We start from the raw sequence: 21692 nt of genomic DNA on the forward strand, positions 1-21692 counted from the left end.
ATGACAACATCCCTTGTCTTCCACAACCCTCATACATACATTTGTGATGTGACACGATATAAAGTGCAGATTGTACAAATTGTAAAGTTGAAGATTGTAATATTGTCTTTGCAAAACTGGTCATCTGATAAATACTTTACAAGCAATCTTCACTGTTTGGATTTTATTCCATAGTTCATCATACTACAGATTGCCCCCCATTCTCGCAATGTCTGGAATATATACATGTGGGGATGATACACAGAAAGTCATTTAAATTAGACTCATGATGAGTAGGAAGGGAAACAGCAGCATCTTGTAAAGTCTCCTGTCTGGAGAAAGACAGGGAGAGGGAGAGGGAGAGACACTAGCTTTCTGACATGACACAGCACTGAAGGGAAAGTTCCACATTTCTGCTGTATGACTAGATTCTCCAACTTTCCATACAATTCTTTCCTTACTAAAATTCCAAATGCAAGCATGTCTTATGCGATGAAAACAATAATAAATTACATAAATAAAATACATTACAACAACAGTTGCTGATGACACAATTTTATTGCAGATAACCAATATTTATGCCATGAAATACTTTTGAGATAAATATCTTCTAATAAATCATACTGTTGAGATTCTGAGCAAAAACGTCATTCATGTAAAACATTATGAATACATGTTCTAACATCAACAAAATTTCTAAGTTGTATATAAGGTGTGTTTAAGTGAATGAGACTGAACTTTTAATTTACAAGACTCTAAATACTGTTGAATTGCCCCTTTGGCAGCACCAGCAGCTTATCCAGTACGCAATTACAGGTAAGTGTATTTCATGTAATTATGATGAAACACTTCACAGCATTATGAAATGGAACTCTGAACCATACTGTGACAATATCCAATAGAGTGTAGTGGGATTATGACTCTTGAGCTCTACCTGGACATGGTTAAAAGCATATGACAGAAAGCAAGACACTTGACTACTCAAGGTTTGGCACATGCTTGTAACACAAAAATAACTTCAGTGATTGGGAAATTGCTGTTAGCTCCATCTTTGAGTCAGGGAACCACTAAGAAAGTAAGAACCATCAATGCATTTCACTGCTATTAGTGTAAAATTCTTTGCAAGGATCTTGGAAGAAGCACCCATGATTTTATTTATGAAGCTACAATGACTAGCAAAAATATTGATGGAAAATTGCATTTTTCAAATCTCATACAAGGTTTTGATAGGGTTCCTGGATCAAAATTCTAGGCATTTCAGTGTGAATATAATTAATGGAAGGAGTAAAGGTAATAACTCTCTCTCTCTATAGTAGAGGCACTGAGTAGCCAATAGGCACATACACAAGATTGAAAATGTTATGAGCTTTTGGACCATGTCCCCCTTTAGAGCTAACCAGTGCACAACATTCCTACACACACACAGTGAGTGAGCAAGTGTGTTTTCTGTACTAGTGGCAACTAGCCCAAAAGCTTCACAACTTTTCAGTCTTGTTTATGTTCCTGCTAACAATGCAATGTTTGTGTTTTCAGGTGTGTTGTTACCTTTACTCCTTCCATCACTTGTATACCACCAAGGATTTTCCATTACCACACTTATATCAACGGGATATGATTTCAGTCAAGCTTTGTCTCTTTCCATTAGCAGTCTATAAAGGAAACACAGGAATTATGTGGGAACAGGATACTACTAGCAAGCTGAGCGTATTACAAAGCAAGGAGTCAGTCATGACTAATTACAATCTACTGGTCTCTCTCTCTCTCTCTCTCTCTCTCTCTCTCTCTCTCTCTCTCTCACTCACTCACTCACTCACTCACTCACTCACTGGAGAATTTATAAAGCAATGTCATGGTAGAGTAAAGAAACAAATTACTCCAGCTATCTATGTGGCTGGACAGCCTCATATTTGTGGCTGGTCATATGATAAAAGCTCTCAATGAATAGAATCAACGAATTTATATCAATATGTGTGTAGAAGATTGACACAGAAAGTAACAGAGATGTCAACAAAGGCCATATAATTAGAGGGGTTTGTGAAGAAAGAAATGGGGAAAAGCATGGAAAAAGCAAAACCATAATATTTAGAAAAGCTGACAAATAAAAGAATGAATGCGACTGTAACAAAAACAAAAAATCACAGTAATTAGAGGAGTTACTCATGAAAGAAATTGGGATGAAACTGCAAAAACAAAGACCATGATAATTAGCAGGAGCGCGGAATGGAACAATATTCCAGTGAATAGTTATCCACTAGAAGAAATCACAAAATTCAAGTTATGTTGGGTTATTCATGTTAAGGAGGATGATAAGATCGTGGAAATAATAAGAACAACAGGTCTTCTATTTAATGCCCCCAGTAGAACTTCTTGAACCAAACCAAAGATACTGTAAAATTTACATTTAAACTTTAAATAGTATGATACAATGGCCTGGATGCTGAAGAGAGGAGAACAAGAGGATTCAGAAAGTATAAATCAGATAAAGAGGAAAAGTAAAAATAATAAAAAACTGGGTATGTTCAGTAATAGATAAATCTGAAGAACTGTGGGTATGGAGCCACTAGAGTAAACTATCCACAAACACTATCTAAATGAGGTGCAAACATACAGTTGATGTCAAATAAATATTTATAGATTAAAGGTATGAGTGTAGAACAGGAAAGGATAAACTAACTAACAAACTCATTACTTCAGTTGATACACTAGAAAGTATATATATAAAAAAAGTGTTTCAAGCAATAGTTTGCACTTCAATATGAGCTAGCATCATATTTAAAGCAAAGGCAGCTCATATAATGATAAATTTTGCCGGGAAGGTTACAGTTTCAATTCTGCATGATAGCCGATTCCCACCTATGAGCCAAAACAATAGCTTCGTGCCCCTAACTAGACTAAAAACAACCCAGTAAGCAAATGCCTTGCAACTAAGGACATTTGAAAGGCTGAAAAGTAAATAACTTGAGAAGCCTATTTCCAACATTCTTACAGGAAGCTGAAGCACTGAGAGTGAAGTACACTGAGATTCAATGCAACTGTTTTTGCTAGTATTTGGTGGTCTGCTAACAACAATGTCATTATATAGAGGCAAACATTTCTACACAAAAATGTTAATTTGTAGCTTAAGTGTTAAAAGGTATTTCTAGGAAATCAGTCCCATTACATTTTAGGCACACCTCATATTTACAGTGTTAAAGTTTCTATGAACTCGAAAAACAAAATCACAATATAAAATTCTTTATTAAAAAAACTGTACATTATTCTTCATTTGATGAGAAGAAGTCAAATATTAAAGCTGCAAATCAGGTCTTCTTCAGACAATAATTCTCACAAATTACAATTTTCTCACTCTGCATAGTGGTGCTTTAATGAATATATTTTAATACTTTTCTTCCATATGAGTGATTCAATGTTGCTAAAACTCCTGAGGAATCAGAGGCACTCCAGTGTATCCTTTTATAATACAAAACTTTGTCATAAATATTTTGAGGAATGAAATGTATCACAAAAATTGATGTTTCTGTATCAATCGACTGTTCACTACACTTAAAATAAATGAAATTTTTATATCTATCACTCAATTCTCCAAAATCACTACACTTCTCAAATGTTCTACAAAAGTCACACTCACAAGCACATCACTCCAAGAACAATGTTATCATTAACTAAACTTTATACATTATATATATTTCCACAACATATAATTACAAAAAAATATTTAAATTTTGTTAAAGCTGTTCAGTTTGCTGCAGTCTTTGAGTGCTGCATACCTGAATTAATTCAATATTCAAAACTGAGTACTAGTTACAGCATTCTGAAGTGAGGCGACAAGAGTGTACAGTTCATATATGAAGCATGTAAACAAATATTATTTGTTAATTTTGTTTTGTGCTTTTATTATTTTGCATTTCCAACATTTGCCAGAAATTGGACATTAAACGCCTATTTCAAGTAATAACAAAAACAGAAAATAGGTGAACGCCCTAGGCTGCACACTTTCACTTTAAGTTTGTTGGAACTGCACTAAAACTAACTTTGTGCCTATAGTTCTGCAAAACGCTGTTCTGCATAGTACTCCAATAACACCTGCACAAAACAGAGCATCAGTTTAATAAATCAAAACTGCTAACTAATGCTAATCAGTACAAATACGCATTCTACATGAATGTGCACTGCTATTTAAAAATAAAATGCAAGAAACTTTTAAATCAGTATTTCTTAAAATATGCTTTACATTACTCACATAATGCAGACTGAACAGGCTCACAAAACTTATTCTGAGCAGTATAATGTCTTAATGGTTTTCAGTATCAAAACCCAATATGTGCTATATGAATTGGATGAAGCTTACTTTAGAATCACGTTTGTCAACAAAGAAGAATCTTTCATTCTTGTCTTTCTCAAAATGTACAAACCATAAACACCGTAATTACTAAACATATAGGTTACATGCTGTCATTTATCCACAAATACTGTGTCAATTATTTCAGTCATAAGGAACCCTTTAAAATGACAACAGCAGTCCAAAAGTTTTCAGGTTTGTGGTATAAGCTGTCTGTTGTTACGCGATGCACTATATATGAAGCACAGTATGTTTATATATTACATTACAAAAAAATTTTTATATAAACAGTCTGAATAGCAAAGAGTAAAGGCAACATTTATTTTAATATGAAGTAATACATACAAAAGTAAAAAAAGTAATACTGTCAATCCTTATATTACACTGATGTTTCTGAATTTAGACGAAGCACAAATTTATTCGATTTTGGGTCCACAACTTCTTCAGTTATATTGAAATGTGGTAATGTTTTCACATTACAGAGAAGAGAAACATCATTCTGACGCAGCTGGAAGCACGTGCCATCAGTAATGGATCGTGACAGCAACTCGTCACAAATCAAAGCCCATGTCTGAACTGACTTTTGTTCTTTTTCATTCTGAAAAAGATAATGCATCAGTCAACATTAACTTTGTGATTTTCCTGTCTCTGAGTGGGTGATCAAAGAAAGAATACACAAACAAGTCCACTACATTTTCACTATACTATTTAAACTGCATTGTTTTGCTTTTCATTCATTTTTGTCACACACAATTTCTTGAACAAAGGACCAAAAAATACATTTTAAACACTTAATCACAAAATTTTAAACAATTATGAAGTGCATTCACAAATGCATGTTTTAAATAGCATTATGATTTGGGCAACAGCTGCAATTTTAGCTTTTATCATTAATAAAACCATCCATAAATGGTTAACCTGCAATGCCATGAATATATTGTGATCAATAGAAATCTTTGCCAGACTAGAACCCAAATTGGGATCTCCTACTTATCACACGTGGAAGTTACTAGCACCCACGGTGGGGCACTAGGAGCACTATGTTATAAACTCTCAAACATTTGTGGATGGTTAGAGAGAGTGCAAGAGAGAGTTCTGGAAATTGTTCAGGTCCATAACATCACATGGTGGATTGGATCTTCCATCTACTGCTTGACTCACATTGCATGTGTAGATTTGACACATCTTGGGAAAGTTCAAGATTGTGTTTCTTAATGCATATAAAAATAATACCTTGCGATTTCTCACAGTCCATAGTTTTAAAACATGACAATGATGGCAGTAACAGCTACTAAAAGATTGAGAATTTTAACTCGGCTGATGTGGCTTGAAAACTAAGAGGATCTTATTTGCTCACCACCAATGGCATTATATTTAGAGACCATAAGGAGACTATCAAGAGAGAGTTTTGGTGCTACCATCATAGTCACCCAGTCTTGTGTTATTACATATATATTAATTGCTAGTGACCAGATGTTGGTGCACGATTACATTCATGGGATAATGAATCTGTGGTTAACAGAACCTATGGTACGCTTACAAAACCCCAAAAAGGAAACAAATAACACTGTCTCAAAATAGAATTATCATCCAGAAGATTTTTTTTCCTATCTAATACATGATTACAGACATGGGTATATTATAAATGGGTACATAAACGATGAGTGTTGCCATGATCTGCAATGACTACAGCAGAGAATAAGACACAATGGCGTTGATAAAGAGTGTGGTTGCATGTTACATTGCTGATTCCACAACAGAAGAGTCTGTATCCCATGCCTCAATTAAGGGTGCCTGTCTAGTGCCCGACGGGCACCCCTTTGTTGAAATGACAACACTCTTAGAACTGGGTTAGGTTGTGCTAATAATTTCAAAGCTTACATAACAATGAAGTTACTTGCATTACCATGTTTCTGTACACTAAGGTCAATCCTGTTTGCCTCCCAAAAAGGGAGGTGGAGTGACAGTAAAAATGGGAGATCTGTCAAAACAATTTCGAATACTCAGTTCATCATTGGGCCATGGTGCAACACTCCAATGTCTATCTTTATCATGCACTTCAACTGACTCAAATATTGATTCCGACTCTACAGATGCACTTTGCTTGAAGCTGGACCTAAATTTACAAGAGTCACAGGGTAATTTTACTGTGAAATCCTGAGAAATGGCAGTTGCCAGTACAAAGGATCCACTGCTACAATAAGCATTCACTTACATCCGGCAGGGGTTGTCATGTCATCTTTCTACATACATACACCAAAAAAAGTTTTGCATCACCTCGGTTCCAGAACCTGTACAGAAAATTGGAAGAAAGATCAACACAAACATGATTTCCACCCTTTTTATTGCTCAAGAAACCACACATTGCATGTTGTACCACCATACAGTGAGACCTTCGAAGGTGGTGGTCCAGATTGCCATACACACCGGTACCTCTAATGCCCAGTAGCATGTCCTCTTGCACAGATGCATGCCTGTATTTGTCAGGGCATACTATACACAAGTTCATCAAGGCATTGTTGGTCCGGACTGTCCCACTCCTCAACGGCAATTTGGCGTAGATCCCTCAGAGTGGTTGATGGGTCACATCGTCCACAAACAGCCCTTTTCAATCTATCCCAGGCATGTTAGATAGGGTTCATTTCTGGAAAACATGATGGCCACTCTAGTCAAGTGATGTCATTATCCTGAAGGAAGTCATTCATAAGATGTTCATGATGGGGGTGTGAATTGTCGTCCATGAAGACCACCTCGCCAATATGCTGCTAGTATGATTGCACTACCAATTGGACGATGGCATTCACGTATGCAACAGCCGTTACAATGCCTTCCACGACCACCAGCAGCGTACGTCGGCCTCACATAGTGCCACCCCAAAACAGCAGGGAACCTCCACCTAGCTGCACTCGCTGGACAGTGTGTGTAAGGCATTCACCCTGACTGAGTTGCCTCCAAACACATCTCCGACGATTATCTGGTTGAAGACATATGCAACACTCATCAGTGAAGAGAACGTGATGCCAATCCTGAGTGGTCCATTCGTTGTTGGGCCCATCTGTACTTCGCTGCATAGTGTCGTGGTTGCAAAGATGGACCTCGCCATGGACGTTGGGAGTGAAGTTGCACACAGTTTGAGTCTTAACAAGATGTCCTGTGGCTGCACAAAAAGCATTATTCAACATGGTGGCATTGCTGTCAGGGTTCTTCTGAGCCATAATCCATAGGTAGCAGTCATCCACTGCAATAGTAGCCCTTGGGCTCCCTCAGCGAGGCATGTCATTGACAGTTCCTGTCTCTCTGTATACCCTCCATGTCCGAACAACATCGCTTTGGTTCATTCCGAGACGCCTGGGCACTTCCCTTGTTGAGAGCCCTTCCTGGCACAAAATAACAATGTGGCCATTATCTAACCGCAATACTGACCGCCTAGGCATGGTTGAATTACAGACAACATGAGCCGTGTACCTCCTTCCTGGTGGAATGACTGGAATTGATCGGCTGTCGGACCTTCTCCATCTAATAGGTGCTGCTCATGCATGGTTGTTTACATCTTTGGGTGGGTTTAGTGACAGTGACAGTCAAAGGGACTGTGTCTGTGACACAATACCCACAGTCAACGTCTATCTTCAGGAGTTCTGGGAAACAGAGTGATGCAATTTTTTTTTTTTTTTTTATGTGTGTATGTTCCACCCTCTCTATGAACTATTACTACATGCACTGTCACCTTAACACACTGTACAGTGTCATCCTGCTGCTACTGAAACGGTAGGCTACAGAACCACTCTGCCAAGTCTATGAATGGACAGCCTGTGCACGTAACCGACCATCATTGCATGCTGCTGTTTACTACGAATAGCCCTATAGTAATCATGGGAGTGCATCAACATTATTTATGCAGGGCCCTTCTTGGGCTACATGTGGCTCCTCGTGGTGGACATCTTGTGCAATTTGCAAGTTGTGGCCTGCATGGCATCCACAACAACTGTAGGGACCATGAAAGCTTTGGTAACCATTTTCACCATAAAGGGTGCCTGTAACACCACATGTCAGCTTATCATCAAAAATTTACATCTTTCTGCTGCAGGAATGGAATTCAGTGGCTCACAACCACTCATTTTCATCCCGTATTCAACTTGAAGGCTGAGCAATTTGTGAGGCATTCAAGTTCCAAATGTAAAAGGGATTACTGGTAACAACAAAGAATGAAGCATTGACAGTATTCTTGCCTACCTACAGGTGTTATGCATATTAACCATCAAAGGGTAAAGTCCAGTCAAGATTACTTACAGCCACCACAATCGATCCCTGCTGGACCCTCCAGTGACACACACCAAGATGTCATTTTTCCAAGCTGAGGTACCTATTTGGAATTGAAAATCTGGACAAATCCCTACAAGGATACTGGCATGATCATTGTTTATAAAGGCCAAATACATGTTCTCCATCACAGTCCAAGGCAAAACCCTTGTGTGTGATTAGAACCAGCTGAGGCTGCAACCATGAGAGAATGCCTCCAAACAACATCCAACACCCCATCAGGATCCCAGGCATCCCACATGCCATATGGTGGTGTTGGTGGCCTAACCACACCACCAAAAAAACCTGCAAGGTCGGTGATACTGCTCACCACTGTTACCTCATCAGCCAATGCCTTGGGACCATGATGACCTATCACTGTAGGTATGGACACAGATGGAGGTCTCTGGTTCTATCAGCACTGCCAATGTCCTTGATGTTTCTTGCAGTGGACTCATTAAACTGCCAGTAGCACTACTTTTGGTGAAAACTTCCACACAGGAACCTCTGGCAGAGATCTCAGCAGCTCTTCCTGGAGCTCATGCATTTTCATGCATTTCACATCTCCATCAGACAGTAACTATTCACGCACTACCAAGAGCACTACAACTGTGAGACTCCAGATGCTGCTTCAAGTACCAATCTTACTGCTCCTTGAAACCTCCCTGGTAGATTAAAACTGTGTGCTAGACCAGGACTCAAATCTGGAACATTTACCTTTTGTGGGAAAGTGCTCTACCAACTGAGCTATCCACGCAAGACTCATGAACCGCCCATCTTACTGCATCTTATGTACAACACCTCTGTGATGATATGTGGTAAAGGGTCAGTGTCCAGCCATTATTGTGTTTACAATAAATGCAGTTTATACCTTCTCTTTTCACCGGTTATTGAACCATTGACTGCAATTCCACTGTTTACTTTCAACTCTAGTACTGGGTCTTGTGCTACTAACTGGTTTTGCTTTGAATGTACCTACACAATATTTCTATTTAGCCGACGATGACTGTGCTGATACAGGATTATCACTGTTGTTGCCTTTATTCACTCCTCTGGAGGATATACAGTGTGGTTGTAGTACAATGTCATTAGTGGAGCCACAAAAATAAACATTCACTTTCACAAAGAGCAAAGAACTATAGAGCACATGATACCCATTAATTTTAACTTATGTTCTGAATTCACATAATAATAATAATATGAGAGATTAAAAAGCTGAAAGCAGAAGACGCCTTTTATGTTTGTGGTACTTACCTGCAGAACTGGAGAAGGCACCAAATAAGGTTCAAGGAATGCCCTGGGTGTGAAATCATGACTTAAACACTTTGCTAAGTGTGCTAAAATAGATTCCACCGAATGCCGTGGTTGTTGCCGGGTGATGCGCAAGTATTTCTGTAATGCCCGTGCCATTGATGGAAAAACAGCCTGGGCTGCTTCATGAGGATCCATTGGAATTGCTGGAACTAAAGACACAATATGCTGTATTAATGAAATAAACAAGATGAAAAAACATTTTCTCAAATTTGGCATACAGAACTATGCAGACTGCAAGGATACACTGATGAGCCAAAACATTATGACCACCTGCTTTATAGCTTGTTTGTCCACCTTTGGAACAAAATACATAACTGATTATGCCTGTCAGGTATCCGACAGCTTGTTGGTAGGTTCATAGAGGTATGTGGCATCAGATGTCTACACACAGGTCATGTAATTCACACAAATAACGGGCTGCTGATCAGCGTATGCGGTGATGGTGCCCAATAGCAACACAGATAGGTTCCATAGGATTTACATCAGGTGAAAATCTGGTTGCTGAGACAAACATGAGTTCACTATAATGCTCCTCAAACCACTGTAGCACATTTCTGACTCTGAGAAATGGACAATTATACTGCTGAAAAATGATGACACCATTGGGGAAGACATCAAGCATGAGAGGATGCAGGTGGTTCGCAGCTGTCAGTATGTCTTCGATTATTACCATAGGTCTCATGCAAGTGCAGGAGAATGTCTCCCACAGCATAATACTACTACTACCACCAGAATGCGTCCGGGGCATGCTGCACATTTAGATCTGTGGTTCACCTCAATGATGGCGTCTGTGAAGACGCGGTGTAGCTGAAATGTGATTCACCCAAAGAGCCGACACATTTCAATTGATCAACGGTCGAATCCTGATGGTCCCCTGCTCATTGAAATCTTTATTGACAATGTTGTCGGGTCAACATATGACCATGTAAGTTTGGTCTTTCGCAGAGCTCCATGTTCAATAATGTATGATGAACGGTGCACTCCAAAACACTTGTGCATGCACCAGCATTGTGCTCTTTCAGCAGAGATGCCACAGTCACCATCTATCCTACTTTACTAAGCAGACAAGCCTCCAAACCCCACATTCTACAATGAGTCATGGACATCCAACTATTTAGCGCCTAATGATATTTTCACTGTCCTCCTACCTCTTTCTGTAGATGCTCAAGACAGTAGCATGGGAACATTCGACCAGCTTCACGATTTTCGAGATACTCATTCACAGAGCCTCCGTAATAATAATCTGCCCTTTGTTATCTCAATGGATTTCCCAATTTGCAGCATGTATCTTTGCTGGGGTGATTCCCGTTTGTGTCTGCTTTACTTGCAAACTTTTGTAACCGTATCACATGCCCACAACAACATCAGGCAGCAACCAATGTCACAGTGGGCAGCGGTCATAATGTTTTGGCTTATCAGTGTATAGAGCTTGTGGGGCCCCTTGCAATGACAAGATGCATTATACAATAAGAATAGTTTAGATGGCTCATCAGAAACTTTCCGTTCCTTCTCAATGATAAGGATTTGAGATTACAGGGCAGGTTACTTCCCTCACTGCCATTTATTTAGCCTCCCACTCATGTATCACTTTTCACATCACCAGTGAGGTAATGAGGTGGTAAAGAATGGTCTTAAACTCTTCGTTAAAGGTGTATGTGGTAACTTGTTCAGCTACCACACTGTCCTGGACTTCCATGAGCCTTAGAAGTGAGGATATTAAAATCTGTTTCCTTTATATTTGCTGGATAAGTATGATGATGCCCTGTTAATCAGTGACTGAATACTTGTCTGATTATGCCCTATCAGCTTCAATGTGTCGCACAGGTTTGGAGTCTACATATGTACCATTGTCAATTTGTTTGTTACAGTTAAGTCCTTGAATAACCACTTGTTTGCAAATATTAATGCATGCCACAGTGATATAACAAATTATGGTTCAGATATTGCAGAATTAGAAATTAAAATCTAGTCTAGATGCAGTATTTTGACAGTCATACACCAGTAAACTTGGTAAGGCAAAATCTTTGTATACTTACATCTACATCTACATTTATACTCCGCAAGCCACCAAACGGTGTGTGGCGGAGGGCGCTTTAAGTGCCACTGTCATTACCTCCCTTTCCTGTTCCAGTCGCGTATGGTTCGCGGGAAGAACGACTGTCTGAAAGCCTCCGTGCGCGCTCGAATCTCTCTAATTTTACATTCGTGATCTCCTCGGGAGGTATAAGTAGGGGGAAGCAATATATTCGATACCTCATCCAGAAACGCACCCTCTCGAAACCTGGCGAGCAAGCTACACCGCGATGCAGAGCGCCTCTCTTGCAGAGTCTGCCACTTGAGTTTATTAAACATCTCCATAACACTATCACGGTTACCAAATAACCCTGTGACGAAACGCGCCGCTCTTCTTTGGATCTTCTCTATCTCCTCCGTCAACCCGATCTGGTACGGATCCCACACTGATGAGCAATACGCAAGTATAGGTCGAACGAGTGTTTTGTAAGCCACCTCCTTTGTTGATGGACTACATTTTCTAAGCACTCTCCCAATGAATCTCAACCTGGTACCCGCCTTACCAACAATTAATTTTATATGATCATTCCACTTCAAATCGTTCCGCACGCATACTCCCAGATATTTTACAGAAGTAACTGCTACCAGTGTTTGTTCCGCTATCATATAATCATACAATAAAGGATCCTTCTTTCTATGTATTCGCAATACATTACATTTGTCTATGTTAAGGGACAGTTGCCACTCCCTGCACCAAGTGCCTATCCGCTGCAGATCTTCCTGCATTTCGCTACAATTTTCTAATGCTGCAACTTCTCTGTATACTACAGCATCATCCGCGAAAAGCCGCATGGAACTTCTGACACTATCTACTAGGTCATTTATATATATTGTGAAAAGCAATGGTCCCATAACACTCCCCTGTGGCACGCCAGAGGTTACTTTAACGTCTGTAGACGTCTCTCCATTGATAACAACATGCTGTGTTCTGTTTGCTAAAAACTCTTCAATCCAGCCACACAGCTGGTCTGATATTCCGTAGGCTCTTACTTTGTTTATCAGGCGACAGTGCGGAACTGTATCGAACGCCTTCCGGAAGTCAAGGAAAATAGCATCTACATGGGAGCCTGTATCTAATATTTTCTGGGTCTCATGGACAAATAAAGCGAGTTGGGTCTCACACGATCGCTGTTTCCGGAATCCATGTTGATTCCTACAGAGTAGATTCTGGGTTTCCAAAAACGACATGATACTCGAGCAAAAAACATGTTCTAAAATTCTACAACAGATCGACGTCAGAGATATAGGTCTATAGTTTTGCGCATCTGCTCGACGACCCTTCTTGAAGACTGGGACTACCTGTGCTCTTTTCCAATCATTTGGAACCTTCCGTTCCTCTAAAGACTTGCGGTACACGGCTGTTAGAAGGGGGGGCAAGTTCTTTCGCATACTCTGTGTAGAATCGAATTGGTATCCCGTCAGGTCCAGCGGACTTTCCTCTGTTGAGTGATTCCAGTTGCTTTTCTATTCCTTGGACACTTATTTCGATGTCAGCCATTTTTTCGTTTGTGCGAGGATTTAGAGAAGGAACTGCAGTGCGGTCTTCCTCTGTGAAACAGCTTTGGAAAAAGGTGTTTAGTATTTCAGCTTTATGTGTGTCATCCTCTGTTTCAATGCCATCATCATCCTGGAGTGTCTGGATATACTGTTTTGAGCCACTTACTGATTTAACATAAGACCAGAACTTCCTAGGATTTTCTGTCAAGTCGGTACATAGAATTTTACTTTCGAATTCACTGAACGCTTCACGCATAGCCCTCCTTACGCTAACTTTGACATCGTTTAGCTTCTGTTTGTCTGAGAGGTTTTGGCTGCGTTTACACTTCGAGTGAAGCTCTCTTTGCTTTCGCAGTAGTTTCCTAACTTTGTTGCTGAACCACGGTGGGTTTTTCCCGTCCCTCACAGTTTTACTCGGCACGTACCTGTCTAAAACGCATTTTACGATTGCCTTGAACTTTTTCCATAAACACTCAACATTGTCAGTGTCGGAACAGAAATTTTCGTTTTGATCTGTTAGGTAGTCTGAAATTTGCCTTCTATTACTCTTGCTAAACAGATAAACCTTCCTCCCTTTTTTATATTCCTATTAACTTCCATATTCAGGGATGCTGCAATGGCCTTATGATCACGGATTCCCTGTTCTGCACTTACAGAGTCGAAAAGTTCAGGTCTGTTTGTTATCAGTAGGTCCAAGATGTTATCTCCATGAGTCGGTTCTCTGTTTAATTGCTCGAGGTAATTTTCGGATAGTGCACTCAGTATAATGTCACTTGATGCTCTATCCCTACCACCCGTCCTAAACATCTGAGTGTCCCAGTCTATATCTGGTAAATTGAAATCTCCACCTAAGACTATAACATGCTGAGAAAATTTATGTGAAATGTATTCCAAATTTTCTCTCAGTTGTTCTGCCACTAATGCTGCTGAGTCGGGAGGTCAGTAAAAGGAGCCAACTATTAACCTAGCTCGGTTGTTGAGTGTAACCTCCACCCATAATAATTCACAGGAACTATCCACTTCTACTTCACTACAGGATAAACTACTACTAACAGCGACGAACACTCCACCACCGGTTGCATGCAATCTATCCTTCCTAAACACCGTCTGTACCTTTGTAAAAATTTCGGCAGAATTTATCTCTGGCTTAAGCCAGCTTTCTGTACCTATAACGATTTCAGCTTCGGTGCTTTCTATCAGCGCTTGAAGTTCCAGTACTTTACCAACGCAGCTTCGACAGTTGACAATTACAATACCGATTGCTGCTTGGTACCCGCATGTCCTGACTTTTCCCCGCACCCGTTGAGGCTGTTGCCCTTTCTGTACTTGCCCAAGGCCATCTAACCTAAAAAACCGCCCAGCCCACGCCACACAACCCCTGCTACCCGTGTAGCCGCTTGTTGCGTGTAGTGGACTCCTGACCTATCCAGCGGAAACCCAAAACCCCACCACCCTACGGCGCAAGTTGAGGAATCTGCAGCCCACATGGTCGCAGAACCGTCTCAGCCTCTGATTCAGACCCTCCACTCGGCTCTGTACCAAAGGTCCACAGTCAGTCCTGTCGATGATGCTGCAGATGGTGAGCTCTGCTTTCATCCCGCTAGCGAGACTGGCAGTCTTCACCAAATCAGATAGCCGCCGGAAGCCAGAGAGGATTTCCTCCGATCCATAGCGACACACATCATTGGTGCAGACATGAGCGACCACCTGCAGATGGGTGCACCCTGTACCCTTCATGGCATCTGGAAGGACCCTTTCCACATCTGGAATGACTCCCCCCGGTACGCACACGGAGTGCACATTGGTTTTCTTCCCCTCTCTTGCTGCCATTTCCCTAAGGGGCCCCATTACGCGCCTGACGTTGGAGCTCCCAACTACCAGTAAGCCCACCCTCTGCGACCGCCCGGATCTTGCAGACTGAGGGGCAACCTCTGGAACAGGACAAGCAGCCATGTCAGGCCGAAGATCAGTATCAGCCTGAGACTTACCCCATGAAAAGTCTTTGCTGGATAACAAATGTAGGCTCACAGTTTCAGATGGGGAGCAGGTGTGGAACTAGCTCTAAAGGCGAGCTTAAATGATTTTTTTAAAAACTGAAAACAGTTCTCTTCACCAGAATACTAACATGTTAAAAAGAAGCATGAATAATCAGAGGAAAAAATCATTTGTTAACTCAAATGCATATTGCTCAGTCAAATTTTCTGTTGACTAGATAATTGGTTGTCTATGTCAAGATGCAAAGCAGAACGAAGAGCTGTAATACACGAACCAATTAAGTATCTTCTCAGCAATTAAAATAAATAAATAAAAGATTATAATAGTATGTCTTCTGACTAGTTTCCTTGGAGTTTAATTTTCTGCACTGAATATTGTCCTCATGAGGAATGGAATGCTATTAATTTCCAGACTCTCAGAGAAAATCACATTTATGTGACACACCCTTGGAGGAACTGACATTTCAAATGACTTTCTCCATGACCCTGTAGTGTCAGTGTAAGGCAATAAAAACTCGTGAATTACTCTGTTTGTATCTCATGTAATAATGTATTCTTTGTGTGTATGAGAGGGTGAGAGGGAGGGGAGGAGGGAGGGAGGGAGGGAGGGAGGGAGGGAGGGAGGGAGGGTGGGGTGGGGGGATTGTAAGTGCTTAAAAGTATTAGTAATTTATTCATCCAAGGTTATTAGTGGCCTGTACTTGGTATGGTGAAAATAAAACTGACATCTGGCAATGTTGTTGCCAGCTTTCAACTGTGAAATGCAAAAGGCTATTGGCGGTACTGAAGCCGAGACCTACAGTCATCTGTAGAACTGTGAGGTGCAACACTGAAGCATTGCCTTATAGAAGTACACAAAATCATGTTACATGACCGACTGTGATAGATGAATGAAGCAAATTGGGGATTTGAAAAGAATCTTCAAATCTGTACCATATTCATTTAATTTGCCTGCTGCGCAGAACAGATTTCACCTTTGGCCTTTTGTCTGAGAGGGAAGAAAACTGTTTTATACACACTATCATGTAAAATAGAGTGGATTATAATTCATACACGCCAAGCATTGCACACTGGATGGTCCCCTTTCTGGGACATAAAACCATGTCTTAGTGAACTGCACCCTATCTAAATCGGAGTTAAAAATACCTCATCTAGCCGGAGTAGTTGCGCAGAGGTATGCTCCAGACAAATGGTCGACTTTAACAGTTGCAGCTTTTTGTATGTTACTTCTAGGCAATATTCTTGAAAACATCACCTGGCTGAGGTGACTGCATGTCAAGGAATGGGACTAAGTCACAAGACATTTTGTAAATTTCCCCTGGATACTGCAACACCTTAGTTAGTTTCCTTGATGAATTCTCTGGTAAGAGTTACACAGTAGCTCTTCTGTTGCATTTTTTACAGTTTACGTACGACATATATAAATAACCACATAGAGGAAGCATTGAGTTTCAGACAGGCACAATGGAAAAGACCACAAAAATATAAAAGCTTTCTAAGTTTCTGCAGTAGAAAACACACACAGTCACACAAGCACATATGTGTGAGAGTTGTGCTTGTGTTAATGAGTGTGTTTTCTACTGCAGGAGGAGGACTTTGTCCGAAAGCTTCGATATTTTAGGAATCTTTTTCAGTGTGCCGATCTACGACTCAATGCCTCCTCACATGGCAAGTAGCAATCTATCCTTTCCATATTGTTGTTATTTCACCTTGGAGTTTCCATTGTTTGATATATGTAAATAATAACACCAAAACTCTCAGCAGAAATTCGTTTATTATCTAAACCAGCTTTCTTGAATTTAACGAACCAAACCTAGGTCTCAGGCTACACAACTGATAAGTCTGTCATAACAACCAAGATACGTTGGGGGAGGGGGGGGGGGGGGGGGGGGATGACAGTCACAAGCTTCCTCATTAATCTGTTAATACTTGACAGTCAGGACTTCACCAACTTGATACCAAAATAAGTGTTGCGATACGAAGGATTGAGTGAATAAAGGCAGACAACCACATAAGTCTCGCTGATGGAGCTACCCGAGATTATTATGCCTCCAGGTAGTGCTATATAGCAGTCCTCAGCTGGGTAAAGTTGTCAACTTCTCATTGATCCCGCCTTACCAACACAGATAGCAGTTAGTAAGGATCCATGTCATTAGTACCCAGACCACTTAATGGTTAACCATTGACTAGGGTTTTTTAACTGGACTAAACACAGAGATGGATGCATCAGTCAGTTGCTGTCACGGTGCTCAGATACAGTGAGTTGGCTGTACACATTCAGTTAAGCCAGCTAAACATATATTTTGCAGCTTCCTTTAGGAAACTGCCTTATCTGTCCTGTATACGTATACAGATCAGTGAGCTGTCAGTGGAGGGCACATCATTAATCGTATCCCAATGAAAAATGCCAGCAAGGCAGGAGAGCATATTGAGAGATCCATGTTGGAGAACAAACACAATCCAGTAATGAAATTCTTCTGAACACTTTGAAGCCCACTACAGTTCTGTCCCTGGGGTAGAAGGTTATGGAGCATTTAAGCCAAAACAGGGGCAGACCAGTCTGGAGTTTTGTGCTGTGAGTTCTATGAAAGCCTGTCCATCTGCTGTGGAGTTAGAAGCAGGTACTGGAAATAGAGTTATGGCATGACAACCATTACAGTGCCTATGCGCAAGGAGGTAGTAAGGGGAAGATATGAGGTGTGAAAAATTTTATTAATAAAGGTGGTTAAACCAGTTTAATCTCAAAGGTTTACTTTCTATGTATACTTTCTCTTTGAACATTCCAGTACCTCTGAACTATCTCTTTTACACACTGGGATATTGACCTTTCAGCTCCTTCCCCTGTGCCCTGAACTGATTTATGTTCCACTGTAGTATGACAACCAGCAGCAAGGTTTTATAAATCCGTTCCTTCGTCTTGTTGCCAAGTGTGGTGGTGGATCCATGTACGCTGCCACTGTGACTGCAGAATTCACATTCAGCACCACCAGTGGGAAGTTGAAAGAAGAGCGCCCACTTCTCTCGCTGTCACTGCCACCACCAGCAAAGTAGTGCACGTGGCAAGTTCCCAGCATGGCCTTGCTCTCTCTAGCCTCAACTGTTCTCAATGAAGGTTCCACTCACTGACTAGGACTATTTTCTATCATTTTGTATGGGGAACAGTGCATGTTATTAGAACTGGCCTGGAATGCTATTCTTTTGTTACTGTCCTCACATGTCATTCTGGTGCTCTGTCACTGCCATTGTGCTTCTTGCAATTAGTAGTTGTAATAAAGACCTGTAGGTCCTACAGTCTTTAGCGACAAGGTTGTTCCATTTCAGCACTTATTCTGCGAGTATAATGGCTTCGGTGTTAGTTCAGTTGTTACAGTGGCAGCAGCAGTTTGAACAAAAAGTTAGACTCGCTTCATCAGCTGATTACCACTTGAGACCTTGTCATTAGACTTTCGCAACTGCCTCCTGCATTCCCACCCGCTGCCACAGCGTTTTCATCGTTTCACCAAGATTTTAACTGTATGGCAGCTAATGATTCAGAGGGACTGGTGAGTTCCCTCTGGTACAACTTGTATTCCATCACCTTGGTGGATGGGCTCTCTTTAGTCTCATCAATCACCGCTCAAATGCCGTATCGTCTGTTGGTTATTGACCCACCTCATTACGTTTCTGATTGTGCACTTGGCAATTATCTTGCAGTGGTGATGTTGATGAGGATGGCACACTACTTGAATTCTGTATGGTACTTAGTTTTGATATAGCTTGCAGTTTTGAAGGAAAGGAACAGCTTGGAAAAGCATGCATTAATTCTTACATAATTGGTCAGGTTAAGATATGATATATCAAATGTGGTAGTAGTTGTAGTCGCAGTTGTTGTTGTTGTCTTCTTCATTCTAGAGACTGGTTTGATGCAGCTCTCCATGCTACTCTATCCTGTGCAATCTCCTTCATCTCCAAGTGACTACTGCAACCTACATACTTCTGAATCTGCTTAGTGTATTCATCTCTTGGTCTCCCTCTATGATTTTTACTCTCCACACTTCCCTCCATCACTAAGTTGGTGATCCCTTGATGCCGCAGAACATGTCCTACTAACCGATCCCTTCTTCTAGTCAAGTTGTGCCACAAATTCCTCTTCTCCCCGATTCTATTCAGTACCTCCTCATTAGTTATGTGATATACCCATCTAATCTTCAGTATTCTTCTGTAGCACCACATTTTGAAAGTTTCTATTCTCTTCTTGGCTAAACTATTTATTTTCCATGTTTCACATCCATAAATGGCTACACTCCATACAAATACTTTTGGAAAAGACTTCCTGACACTTAAATCTATACTCGATGTTAACAAATTTCTCTTCTTCAGAAACGCTTTCCTTGCCATTACCAGTCTACATTTTATATCCTCTCTACTTCAACCATCATGAGTTACTTTGCTCCCCAAATAGCAAAACTCATTTACTACTTTAAGCGTCTCATTTCCTAATCTAATTCCCGCAGCATCACTCGATTTAATTCGACTACAGTCCATTATCCTCGTTTTGCTATTGTTTATGTTCATCTTGTATCCGCTTTTTAAGACACTGTCCATTCCATTCAACTGCTCTTCCAGGTCCATTGCTGTCTCTGACAGAATTACAATTTCATGGGCAAACCTCAAAGTTTTTATTTCTTCTCCATGGATTTAAATTCCTACTCCAAATTTTTTTTGTTTCCTTTACTGCTTGCTCAATACACATATTGAATAACATCGGGGATAGGCTACCACCCTGTATCACTCCCTTCCCAACCGCTGCTTCCCTTTCATGCCCCTCGACTCTTAACTGCCATCTGGTTCGTGTACCAATTGTAAACAGCCTTTCGCTCCCTGTATTTTATCCCTGACACCTTCAGAATTTGAAACAGAGTACTCCAGTCAATCTTGTCAAAAGCTTTCTCTAGGTCTACAATTGCTAGAAATGTAAGTTTGCCTTTCCTTAACCTATCTTCTAAGGTAAGTCGTAGGGTCAGTATTGCCTCACGTGTTCCAACATTTCTACGGAATCCAAACTGATCTTCCGCAACGTCAGCTTCTACCAGTTTTTCCATTCGTCTGTAAAGAATTTGTGTAAGTATTTTGCAGCTGTGACTTATTAAACTGACAGTTCGGTAATTTTCACATCTGTCAACACCTGCTTTCTTTGGGATTGGAATTATTATATTCTTCTTGAAATCTGAGGGTATTTCGCCTGCCTCCTGCATCTTGCTCACCAGATGGTAGAGTTTTGTCATAGATGGCTCTCTCAAGGCTATCAGTAGTTCTAATGGAACGTTGTCTAATCCCGGGGTCTTGTTTCCACTTAAGTCTTTCAGTGCTCTGTCAAATTCTTCACGCAGTATCACATCTCCCATTTCATCTGCACTTACGCCCTCGTCCATTTCCATAACATTGCCCTCAAGTACATCGGCCTTGCGTAGACCCTCTATATACTCCTTCCATCTTTCTGCTTTCCCTTCTTTGCTTAGAACTGGTTTTGCATCTGAGCTCTTGATATTCATACAAGTGGTTCTCTTTTCTCCAAAGGTCTCTTTAATTTTCCTGTAGGCAGTATCTATCTTACCCCTAGTGATATATGCCTCTATATCCTTACATTTGCCCTCTAGCCATCCCTGCTAGCCATTTTGCACTTCCTGTCGATCTCATTTTTGAGACATTTGTATTCCTTTTTGCCTGCCTCATTTACTGCATTTTTATACACTCCTGGAAATTGAAATAAGAACACCGTGAATTCATTGTCCCAGGAAGGGGAAACTTTATTGACACATTCCTGGGGTCAGATACATCACATGATCACACTGACAGAACCACAGCACATAGACACAGGCAATAGAGCATGCACAATGTCGGCACTAGTACAGTGTATATCCACCTTTCGCAGCAATGCAGGCTGCTATTCTCCCATGGAGACGATCGTAGAGATGCTGGATGTAGTCCTGTGGAACGGCTGCCATGCCATTTCCACCTGACGCCTCAGTTGGACCAGCGTTCGTGCTGGATGTGCAGACCGCGTGAGACGACGCTTCATCCAGTCCCAAACATGCTCAATGGGGGACAGATCCGGAGATCTTGCTGGCCAGGGTTGTTGACTTACACCTTCTAGAGCACATTGGGTGGCACGGGATACATGCGGACGTGCATTGTCCTGTTGGAACAGCAAGTTCCCTTGC

At 40.9% G+C, this 21692-nt stretch overlaps 1 protein-coding gene across 1 annotated transcript in view; it reads right to left on the reverse strand.

The window, feature by feature from the left end:
- Positions 1-518: 518 nt before the first annotated feature.
- The window catches only part of LOC126248728 (vang-like protein 2-B), an 84024-nt gene continuing 62850 nt past the window's right edge, over positions 519-21692 (reverse strand). The window contains exons 8-9 of the mRNA XM_049950045.1: positions 9869-10077; positions 519-4916 (exon numbers count right to left, since the gene is read on the reverse strand). Of these exons, the coding sequence (XP_049806002.1) occupies positions 4698-4916; positions 9869-10077 (428 nt within the window). The 3' untranslated portion in view covers positions 519-4697. The remainder of the gene's footprint in view (positions 4917-9868; positions 10078-21692) is intronic.

Source organism: Schistocerca nitens, chromosome 3, assembly GCF_023898315.1.
Source record: "Schistocerca nitens isolate TAMUIC-IGC-003100 chromosome 3, iqSchNite1.1, whole genome shotgun sequence".
Classification (NCBI taxonomy): Eukaryota; Metazoa; Arthropoda; class Insecta; order Orthoptera; family Acrididae; genus Schistocerca; species Schistocerca nitens.